General features: G+C 32.7%; 1 protein-coding gene across 1 annotated transcript; it reads left to right on the top strand.

Annotated features, from left to right (window-relative positions):
- Positions 1 to 8,768: 8,768 nt before the first annotated feature.
- LOC149536966 (cysteine-rich receptor-like protein kinase 2) lies at positions 8,769 to 11,615 on the top strand. The gene is made up of 7 exons (XM_089806621.1): positions 8,769 to 9,596; positions 9,741 to 9,866; positions 9,985 to 10,112; positions 10,201 to 10,414; positions 10,512 to 10,743; positions 10,834 to 10,984; positions 11,075 to 11,615. The coding sequence occupies exons 1-7, from the start codon at positions 8,801 to 8,803 to the stop codon at positions 11,369 to 11,371; spliced, it is 1,944 nt and encodes a 647-aa protein (XP_089662747.1). The 5' UTR covers positions 8,769 to 8,800; the 3' UTR covers positions 11,372 to 11,615.
- The last annotated feature ends 727 nt before the right edge of the window (positions 11,616 to 12,342 follow it).

Below are 12,342 nucleotides of genomic sequence, written 5' to 3'. Positions count from 1 at the left end.
TGAGAGGGCAAGGCCTTCAGAACCTCTTACGACCTTCTAGATCTATTGATCATGACTCATTACTACTTATTGTCGTGTTTCTTTTGTTTTTTTGTAACTTCATTCCAAGATATGTGATGTGATTGGGCCCTCTATTTGACAACCATGGCGGATGCAAAACTATTCAGTTACCCTTAAATCAATGAGACCATTTAAAAATAAATAAAAAAAAATTGTGATGGAGTGAAATCGATGAACAGGGTGCTTTGGTTTACAACAATATGACACATGACTTGCTTCATGTGAAAAGTCATGAATGCATCTATGCCTATCTACATCCACATCATGTTTCAAAATTTAGTCTCTCCCTAACCATGCTTGTATGGACATGAATATTATAGTCTAACTTTTTGAAAGACATTTTTGTCTTCTTCTGCCATGTGCTCAACCGAGTGTTTAGTCTAGGGTAAGTCTGTTCATTAAATTTCTTTGGATAAAATGTTGACTATGGTAGAAAATGTAATTTGAGGCTTATTTAGGAATTTTAGATTATATATAAGGAAGTTAAATGAAATGAGAACTCCATAGGGTTAAACAAGATCAATTGATTATGTTTTAGCAATAGTAATGATTTAAATATATTAAATGATGTTAAATGGATGTAATTTTAAGAGTTGCTATCATAAATATTCTTTAATCTGGTTTTCATGTTATGCATTTAAATACAATTTTTGAATTAGGTATTACATAATTTCATAAATACATTGTTTAGAATGAGGATTGAAACTCCAATTTATATGAATTAAAATAAAACCTTCTAATGATTATTACTAATTCATTGAGTGCAATGTTTCAACCTATGTAAGGTATTTAGAGGTTTTCATCTTCTAAGGACTTGTTTCATTGTTTACAATTCATTCAATAGCCAACACTACCTAGGATTATCCATTGCATAAAGCTTCTAATAAAAATGATAAAGTATTTATTAGCATGAGTACTTAGTATTAACAAGGGGCACAAGCACCAAAGTTCCTAGCTTTATGTTTGTTTGTTTTGATTGGAGAAATATTATTATCTTTAGTAGTGAAGCTAAATTATATGACTGAAATAGTAATGCATGAAATACTATTTGATTTAATTATAATTTTCTCAATGTAAAAAGTTGAGAAAACAAAATTGGAATGTAGAAAAAGATAGATTTTTAGAATGTTATTTTTCTAATTTCTGAAATAAATTTTCAAAATAAAACTTATAACATTTGATGGTATTAATGCTTAATGAAACAAAGTGTAAAAGAGTGGAAGAATATTGTAGGGAAAACATACAATTGAGAAGAAATATATGCATTTAATAATAGAACAATTATGTAATATTTACACAACATAACTGTAGATCAAAGGTTGTCTATTTTTTCAATGGAAAATGGAACTTTATTTTTAAGAAGTTTGACTATTCTGGAAGACACTATGTAACTATTACTTAGAACCATTACATAAAATTTGTACAAAATAAAGTTTAATGCAATAAGTTTGCATTGAAGTAGTGTGAATGTGGAGTGTACTGCTAATAACTAAGTAGGGTGGTTATAAAGATTTTTCCATGAGATTAACTTACCCTATTTTCTATAGAGAATATTCTCATTCAATTGCAATATTTTAGACATTGTCAAGGCCAATATGTACTATTCAAAAGTAATGAATTTAGAATTTGGCTTCTTTACAAGGATATTATTTTTTATAAAGGTAGGTGAAGAGTAACAAGAACAAAATAATGATCACAATTGCATACATGTATTTTGATAAGGTTATTAATTTGGAAGAAAATTTTTTCAAGTTGTATACTAGCAATTTGATTCCTCAAAAGAATAGAAGCAAGATAAATAAAAAAAGTTAGATTTTTCCAGTAATCAGCACAAACTAAAAAAGGAAAATCACCAAATAAACATGCACTACAACACTAATCAATTCATAAATATCAATAACACAATTGCTATAGCAAACATGAAAATGCTTTACGTTGTTATAGAAGAATGAAAAATAAAAGACTTAGAATTTTATTCATTCATCTTACACAAAAATAATTACATTGTCTCCTTTTAAATAATGTCTCAAACCACTAACCCTTGGTCTTTTCATAAATGCATGGTATCCTATCTAATCCAAGACTATCTAAAAATAGTGGTGGAATTTTTTTCTTTATTATAACTATCATTAAAATTAGAGATCGTAAATTTAGATCTCCACATTACATGCAAAAGTAAATGCATTATTAAATTTCCTAATTTCTAGCTAAAACATGTGCAAACATATGATGACAATGGATGCAGAATTGATAGTGAAAGCGGTGCATGAAGATCCGAACTATAAGAAAGTTGTGGTGCATGGAGGATTGTTTGATCGAATAATGCATGCAAAAGTGATGTATGAAGAAACTACATCGTCTATAATTCCTGCTTAATTTATTTGATTCCAATTACTCCCAAATTTTCTCTTATATATTCAAACGTTTCTTTTGGTAATACCTTAGTGAAGATATCAGCTAATTGTTCTTCAAATCTGCAGTAATCAAGATAAACTTCTCCATTGTTTACCAACTCTCTAATGAAATGAAATCTCACATCAATGTGATTCTCCTTTCATTAAAACCATGATTCTTCGAAAGTGCAATTGTTGATTTATTATCACATAAAATTTGTGTTAACTCCTCTTGTTCTTGTAGTAGATCCTTTAAAATTCTTCTCATCCAAGTTGCTTGGTATGCTGCTGATGTGACTACTACATATTCCACTTTAGCTGATGAAATTGTTACTATCAGTTGCTTCTTTGATGCCCATGAAATTTCACCTGTGCCACAATGAAATATATTTCCAGAAGTGCACCTTCTATCATCAATATTACTTGCCAAATCACTATTAGAATAACCAATCAAAGCAAAATTATTCATTTTGGAATACAAAATTCCATATTCTTTTTTCCCTACAACATATCTGAGTATCCTTTTTCCAACTTGCCAATGTGAGTCTTTTGCTGACTGCATGAATCTTGAGATCAAACTAACACCATACACAATGCTAAGCCTTGTAGCTATGAGATACATCAATCTATTAACAAGTTTCTTGAATAGGGTTGAATTAGCGTATGATCCAAAATCATTTTTGCTAAGCTTTGTTCTTGTTAAAATAGGTGTTGGTGCTAGATTGCAATTCAACATATTGAATCTGCCATATCTTTGGTATACTTAGTCTGACAAATGAAAATCCCTTTATTAGATTGAATAAATTCAATACCTAGAAAAAAATCTCATCAAACCCAAATCAGCCATTTCAAATTCTTCCATTATTGATTTCTTAAACATGTCTACAGACAAATTTCCAGTGAAAATTAAATCATCAACATACAAGCATACAATCAAAATCTGACATTCTTTGTTGATCTTTGAGTATAAAGTGGGCTCATTAAGGTTCCTACAAAAACCAATACTTGTCATTTATGAATCAATTCTACTATACCAAGCCCTAGGTGCTTTCTTTAAACCATAAAGAGCCTTCTTCAATTTTCATACTTTAGCTTTGTGCCCATATACCTCATAACCTGGTGGCTGTTGAATATAAAATTCTTCTTCAAGAAAACCATTCAGAAAAGTTTATTTCACATCCATTTGAAAAACTTTCCAACCATTCCGTGCAGCTCTAGCTAAAACCATTCTAACTGTATCAAGTCTAGCAACTAGAGGAAATGTTTCATTATAATCTACACCATATTGTTGTGGAAAAACCTTTACTCCCAATCTATCTTTATACCTTTCAACTTCACCTTGTGCATTAAATTTGGTTTTAAAAATCCAATTAACTCTAATACAATCCATACCTTTAGGTACATCTTCAAGATCCCATGTATCATTTCTTACAATAGATTCAATTTCTTCATCCATGGCTTTGATCCAATGTTCCTCCTTAATTGCTTCTTCAAAACACATTGTATCAGAAGAGGAAAATGCAAAATTTGAATCAAAATCCAAACTCTCTTCCTCTTGATCATAAATATCTTTCAAACTTCTCATCTTTTTACCTTTTCTTGCAAAAGGTGTATTACTTACACTTGATGTGTGCTGATTTTCCTAATTTGATGGTTGATGTTGTCTATAATTTCTTTGTGGTGTGCTTGGTCCTACTTGATTTGCCTGACCTATTTTCTCCTCATGCTATTCTTCATTAGGTATTGGTGCTCCAATTGTGATTAACTTATTAATATTTCCATCCCATATTTATTCCTTCTTAAATATGACATCCCTACTTGTAATCATATTCTTTGAAATAGGGTTATATAATCTATAAGCTTTTGAATCCTCATTATAACCAATGAAAACACATTTTTCACTCTTATTATCCAATTTTCTTCTTAATTTAGCTTGAACCAAAACATATGCAACACAACCAAAAATTCTAAAATGAGATACAAAATGTTTCATACCACTCCATGCTTCTTGTGGGACTCTATCTTTCACATTCTTTGTAGGACTTCTATTCAAATATATATACTGCACATGCAACAACTTTAGCCCAAAATTCATTGAATAAATTCTTTTCCTTTAACATACTCCTCGCCATTTCCATGATGGTTCTATTTTTCCTCTTCGCTACTCCATTCTACTATGGCATGTATTTGGTTATAAATTGTTTCATGATCCCATGATATCTGCAAAAATCAAAGAATTCATTAGAACTTTATTCACCACCTCTATCAGATCTGATTACCTTGATGAAAAATATATTTTTCTTTTCCACCAGTGATTTGAACTCCTTAAACTTATTAAAAGCATCAAATTTTTCCTTCAAGAAATAGATCCATTATTTTTTGCTAAAATTATCAATAAATGTTGAAAAATATAAACTTCCTCCCAAAGCTAGAGTTTACATAGGACCACATATGTCAATATGAATCAAATCCAAGAGATCTCTTGCTCTAATAAAACTTCCTATAGGAAAACTTGGTCTATGTTATTTTTCCATTATACAACTTTCACAAGAATTAGCATGCATTGTAATAGAAGTCAAACCTTTTACCATATTTTTCTTCTGCAATAAACTCAAGCCATCAAAATGAAGGTGTCCATACCTCAAATGCCACAACCATGTCTGGTCTAGGCCTTCTTCCTTGAAGTTAGCTTCTGTCATTCCTTGAATACAATGGATCTAAAGAGGATACATTATGTTCTTGCTCATCTCAACTTTAGCAATCAACCTATCTCTACAATTTCCATCCAAGATTGTGCATGTATTATCCTTAAAAATAACTTTTTACTCCTTTTCACCTAATTGACCAATGCTCATAAGATTATGCATTAGTGCATAGGCATAATAAACATTAGGAATAAACATCTTTTCTCAATTTTTAGCCAATACATTAATAATACCTTTTCCCATTATAGGCACTATGCTATCATTTTCCAATTTCATTTTAGAGTTAACTAAATCATCCAAATTAGAAAATAATTATTTATTTCTTGTCATGTGGTTACTACAACCACTATCTAAAAATAATATATCCTTAGAAATTTCTTGTGCCACATTGCATGCTATAAATAAACTGCCCCATGACTATCTAGATCCACTTAGATACATCTAAATAATTTCCCCTATCACTATCTAGATCCACTCATTTCTTCCTGCATTCATTATCCAAACGACCATACCTCTTACAATAATAACATTGGATATTAAATTTACCAAACCTTGTTGACTATTGGTTTCTATCATGTCCTTTGTTATTGAAACTTTAATTAGGATAATTTTTCCTTCCTTGATGATCTATATTCACTTGTCGAGCTCTATCTCTTTTTCTTCTAAAATTTGGTCCTCCTCTTCCTCTTGATAAATTTTGATCTCTTAAAGCATTCTCAGAAGATGAATTGTTATTTCTATTAACTTTTGACTCATGAGATAATAAGAAACCCATTAGTTCATCCATAGATAAATGAGATAGATCCTTTGATTGTTCAATAGAAGCTACAATTGAATAAAAATTACTAGGTACATTTCTAAGAACCTTTTCAAACACCTTTTGATCAGTAATATCTTCCCCTTGGGTTCTCAATCGGATAACAATATTCATTACTTCAGTAAAGAAATTATCTACACTATCTGATACATTCATATTAAGGTTTTCAAACTTTCTCCTTAATATTTGTAATCTTGCTACCTTCACCTTTGTTGTACCTTGATAAGCAATTTTTAAGGTTTCCCATGCTTGTTTTGATTTGGTTACTCAAGAAAATCTTAAAAATAATGACGCATCCATTGATTGTTGAATGAAAATAATGCCTTTGAATCGTTCTTCTTCTTATCCTTCAATGAATCTTTTTCTCGTTGTGACAACACCTGGTATGTTGTATGATCGTTTGGTTCTACAAAACCCTTCTCAACTAAATCCCAAAGATCTTGAGAATGAAATTAAGTTTTCATCTTTATAAACCAAACATCATAATTCTTATTATAAATATCAAAATTTGGGGTTGTGATGAATTATTGATCATTACCATGTCTTTAGATGTAATTCTCCAATTTCAACTTCAACTTCATCATTCAATTAACCTAATTCAACTCCATAATAAATGTTGGCTCTAATACCACTTTGTTAGTAATCAGTGACACAAAACAAATAAATAAAATCACCAAATAAACATGCTACAACACTAATCAATTCATAAATAATAATAACACAATTAATACCACAAACAAATAAACTCTTGAATGCTACTACAATAGAATGAAAAACAAAAGACTCATAATTTTATTCATTCTTCTCGCACAAAAAGAATTTTACATTGTCTCCTTTTAAAGAATCTCTCAAACCACTAACCCTCAGTCTTTTCATAAATGCACAGTATCCTAACTAATCAAAGACTAACTAAAAATGACGATGGAAGTCTCTGCTTTATTATAACTATCATTATAATTAGAGTTCATAAATTTAGATCCCCTCAATACATGCAAAGGTAAATGCATTGTTAAATTTCCTAATTTCTAACTAAAACATGTTCAAACATGCAATGATGGTGGATGGAGAATTGATAGTGAAAGCGATGCATGAAGATCTGAACTATAAGAAAGTTGTGGTGCATGAATATCCAAACTATAAGAAAGTTGCAGTGCATGAATGGTGCATTGAGGTTTGTTTGATCAAATAGTGCATACAAAGGTCGTGTATGAAGAAATTACACTGTCTATCAGATTTGTGAGAAGGCAGTACTAGATTACTTAAAGCTTCCAAATAGATAATAAGTTTTGATGTGCTACTATTATGAAAGGGTACATGTTCTTGGTCAAAATTGGTTTCATGATGAACATGAGATAATCAATATATGATGGATAAAAAAGTACAAATTGGACAAAATTGATTTCATTATTCGGTAAATGTTTATTTGATTACTACTAATAGGCTAGATAAAACTAACTAAAAGGACTAAACATCTAGTGATTGTAATCATTGCAAACTTCATTACTACTAATGGTAGATTAACTAACTAAAATGAAAAATATCGATATGGCCTTGTATTATTTGCTTATATATAAGATTACAAAATCAAATAAGAGAAAATAGATTATTAAATATATATATATATATATATATATATATATATATATAAATAAATAAATAAATAAATAAATAAATATATATATATATATATATATATATATATTGAATCGTTTTGCAAAAGATTTATTATTTATATATAGTTAATATTCTCAGCCTAAATGATTAGTTCTAAATAGACGATTGACCATATAAATGTTGTGATATTGCTATCAAGATTTAACTTTGTAATTTTTGAATCAAACTCATTAACCCATATAAATATCATTATCGTGCATGCTACATGCATTTATCCTGAAAGACAAAGAGATATATCATATATTTTTAAAGGCAAAGAAATATATTTTTAAATCCAAGGATAGTTAAGTCATTAAAACACATTGGATAATGACATAAAAAAAAAAAGAGCTTTGAATACAATCGTTCAACTAGACAATTGGATGACTACGGCGAGATATAATTTTTTTTTGTAATAATAAAATATTTCATCTCTTTGGTGAACTTCTTTTTAAAACTTAAAATACAATAAATGGTTTACCTTGACTCGGTTGTTAACTTGAAAATTCGAGTGCTATATTTGTTTTGGCGTAACTTCATTCATGCACGGCCGGACTTTCCCGAAAGTCTGTTTGACAACCAGGCATCCCTCTTCGGAGCAAGTTCATGAAACTCAATGTTATATTCTACCGCAAGACTTTCGAAAGACTTTGACTCGTTTTCCACCACTAGTTCAAGTGATCGCTCCGCGTACGCCTAAGTCCCTCTCTAAATTTCTCTTAGATAAAAAGTTCAAAAATAAGATTTAGTCCTATACGGAAATTTTGATTGCCTCTCTTTTTCAGTGGCGTTTCCAGTGGCGTGTTGATACTGGATTACAGTGAAATTTGAAACTATAATAATATCCCATCCTTTTGATTCCAATCGTGTTTCCACCGGCATTGACGTATACCATCGTTTGTGTAGGACTTTGACTTATTTTTACCTTCACTTCTATTGGTTCTTCTTAAACCCAAAACAAGTAATGAACAGAAAGGAAAGCATAAGCGACAATTGGCAAACATTTTGAGTATTGGGTCTATGGTCTTAATGGTTTTTCTTGACTTGAATGCAATAATTTAGTTGTGATATTGATGAGAATGGATGGCCTAGCCAAAATCAGAAAATCTATATAATAGAGCTCATTTCTTCTATCAAAACACATCAAAAATCTCTAAGCTCCCTCCCCATTAATGCCAATGGAGAGATCCAGAGCCATGGCTGGTAGATTAGGGTGCCTGATTATTTGGCTCGCCATATTAACAATAGCCCCCATTATAAGAGCCGATCCAGAGACCAGACTTTTGGCCTATGGGTGCAGCCCCATCCCCAACAACAACGTCACACTCTTCGCCCAAAATCTGAAGAAGGCTCTCGCATATTTGGAGGAAAATGTTGTTCCATTTGGTTTTGCAATGGTAAATGAGGTGGGAGCATCAGATCTGGTGGATTCGGTATATGCGGTGGCGCAGTGTAGAAAGGATAAGTCTGCTTCTGATTGCGCTGCCTGCATCAAAGTTGCGAGAAAACAAGTTGCCAACTGTACCAAAGTTACCGGCGGCCGCGCAAACTATGACGGCTGTTTTATTCGTTTCGAGAACAACAATTTTTACAATACTTTCACCGATGAAGGCAATAAACAGGTGTGCGGCGGTGCCAATGCGAGCGCCTCCACTTCATTTTCATCAACTGCTCAGAGTTTGGTGACCGATCTGTGCGCTGCAACTCCGCGAGTAAAAGATTATTTTGCTGCGCAGACGAGGAAAATTGGGGCGTCTAATAGAACAATCTATGGACTTGCCTCCTGTATTCGCTCCCTCGCAACGGACTCCTGCCAAAAGTGCCTCGCTATTGCCAAGGACAACATTAACAAGTGTCTTCCTCGCTCCGAGGGACGGGCTGTTGACGCCGGCTGCAGCTTGCGCTATGATTCCAAACCCTTTTTCCCATCCAATGCCACTGTCGACTTGGGAAATTTCCTTCCCAGAGGTTAGAATTTAACTCTATTCGATTTAATAGTTTGCAGTTTTGTTGACGTTTTTGACACTCGTCTTAGAATTAGCAACCATGAATTGATATTTTCAGAAATTTGATAACACTGGTTTTGTTACTGTCTATTAATTTGTTTTTCAGGTAGGAAGAAGGTGAGTACTCGAGCGTGGATAATAATTGGGGTTGTGGGAGGGGCATTCGTACTTTGCCTTCTAACTTGTTTCCTCCTCTTACGGAAGAAGATAATGCGGCCAAGCCAGAAACAAGGTGAAATCTTTGAAGGCAGCTAGAATTAACATATTATAAATAAGGAGGCATTAAAAGTCTTGCAAGTCAGTTCGACTGTAGCTATGACTAATATAAAAGATTGAAATTTATGGAACAGTGGACACTGAAGGAGCAACAGAACTTCGCGGGCCGGGTGATTTTGACTTCAAGATACTGAGAAAGGCAACCAACAATTTCGATCAAGCAAATAAACTCGGAGAAGGAGGGTTTGGTGAAGTATTCAAGGTAGAATATATTCATCACTTGTTTCCTTCCCTCATAATGAGCATTAGGCTCGTGTGTTAATCTGAGCTTGAAATGGATATGTTTGCAGGGTACCTTGAAAAATGGCAACGTCGTGGCAATAAAGAAGCTGACATTGGGCCGCTCTCCCCGCGCAATTTCTGAATTCGAGAGCGAAGTGAAACTCATTTCTAATGTTCATCACAAAAATCTAGTGCGTTTGCTTGGATGTTGCAGACAGGGGCAAGAAAGACTCTTGGTTTATGAGTACATGCCCAACAGCAGCCTCGACAGAGTCTTATTCGGTTTGCTACTCCTCAACTTCCCACTTTTGCTTCTTTCATCCATTTCAATAAACATGAATATAGATTTTTTAACTCTCGTGAATTGTTCTGAATGCAGGAGAACATAAAAAACATTTGACTTGGAAGGAGAGGTTCAACATTATCGTGGGCACTGCTCGTGGTCTTGCTTATCTCCATGAGGAATTCCATGTTTGTATCATCCATCGTGATATTAAATCAAGCAACATATTGCTTGACGACAACTTTCAGGCAAAAATAGCAGATTTTGGGCTGGCAAGACTTCTTCCACATGATAAAACTCATGTTAGCACAAAAGTTGCAGGAACCTTGTAAGAAAAGCCATCCTCACTCCAATGTTTATCTAATACCCCTTTTTCTTACATAAATATAGTAACACCCTTTTCGTTTCCCCTTTGCAGAGGATACACAGCTCCTGAATATGCAGGCCATGGGCAATTGACGGAGAAAGCTGACACTTACAGCTTTGGTGTGGTTGTTCTTGAAATAGTCAGCGGCAGAAAAAGCATTGACTTGAACCAGCCACCTGATATGCAATATTTGCTTGAATGGGTAATTTACAATGCTAATTGTATCCCTCTATCCCTTCATTCTCTCCCTTGAAGATCTTGATTGTTTAAAAGAAAATAATCCTTATCGCAGGTTTGGAGCCTACATGAACAAAACAAGGTATTAGAGATAGTGGAAAGCGAAGAGAAGATGGAAGGGTATAATGAAGAAGAGGTGGTGAGGGTGATCAACCTTGCGCTTCTGTGCATACAAGGATCTGTGACTCATAGGCCATCAATGTCTGAGGTTGTGACAATACTGTTAAGTAAAGCTGAGATTGATCTTCAGAAACCTCTGCAGCCGGCATTCGTAGATGTGGGTTACCAAGTGCGTGGTTCTCCACCATCTCGGTCAAACGCTACGATTACAGAATCCCTCGATGCTCGTTAGTACTGCTTATATTTCTCTTTTCCAATGGACACATGGAGGGTAGCAAGAAATGAATAATTGTTTACTTCTAGCCGGTTATATAGTTACGGGCATAAAATAGTTTTCCCTTCCCATCTTTAAGGTGAAAAAAAAAGGAAGAAAAGGATTTTAAAAGAGTTGAATTTAGATGTTCAAGAAATGTCGCATATTAATTATATGTTATAGTTGAGGGTTATGATATCAGAAATATAAGCTTTTGCCATCATTATGTTCTCAACATATGATCATTTAACGTATGAATAATTCATAATAATATTGGAGAAAATTTCTGGTTGTGTAAATTTTTATTTTAAATATCAAAATTTTTGACAATTTCAAAATGTATATATTTCAATATTAATTAGAAGATGATTCTCTATCTCTTTCTATATATAAAATTGATGCACATCAATCAAGGGCAACACATTTGATTATTCTATAATTATGATTATATAATATAATAGAACAATTATATGGTATAATTATTATAATAGAATATAGTTTTCGATTAAGAGTAAAAAAAGATTTTTTTATAGGGAACCCAAAACTCCAATAATCATTACAAAATATAAAAAATACTTCACTAGTTTAAATGGTATTGATAAAGAAAATCAACACCCCCAAACATCGAACAATCCACCAGAGAACCAACATTAAACTAAGATTGATACTAACAACAAAACAAAATAATAGACCTAATCTTTGGACTCAAAAAGACTAGTAAGCTAGATAAATAATTAACCACACTTCAAGCTAGCTCAAGAGTAATCTCCTCTCACATTTCCTTGATATTTTCCATGGCCACTTTGACATCCTCTTTATTTAGCTCATCATTCTTGGCCTTTGGCTTCCTTGTTGTTGGTCTAGTTCTTTTTCTAACTAGAGACTCTTCCACACCCTTAGGGTCATCCAAGTCTAGCAGCATGATATTGTCTGCATTCAAATCAACATTT

The sequence above is a fragment of the Cupressus sempervirens genome, chromosome 10 (genome assembly GCF_028749045.1).
Source record: "Cupressus sempervirens isolate cs-2001-9-10 chromosome 10, ASM2874904v1, whole genome shotgun sequence".
Lineage (NCBI taxonomy): Eukaryota > Viridiplantae > Streptophyta > Pinopsida > Cupressales > Cupressaceae > Cupressus > Cupressus sempervirens.
This window is presented reverse-complemented; position numbering and strand designations above follow the sequence as displayed.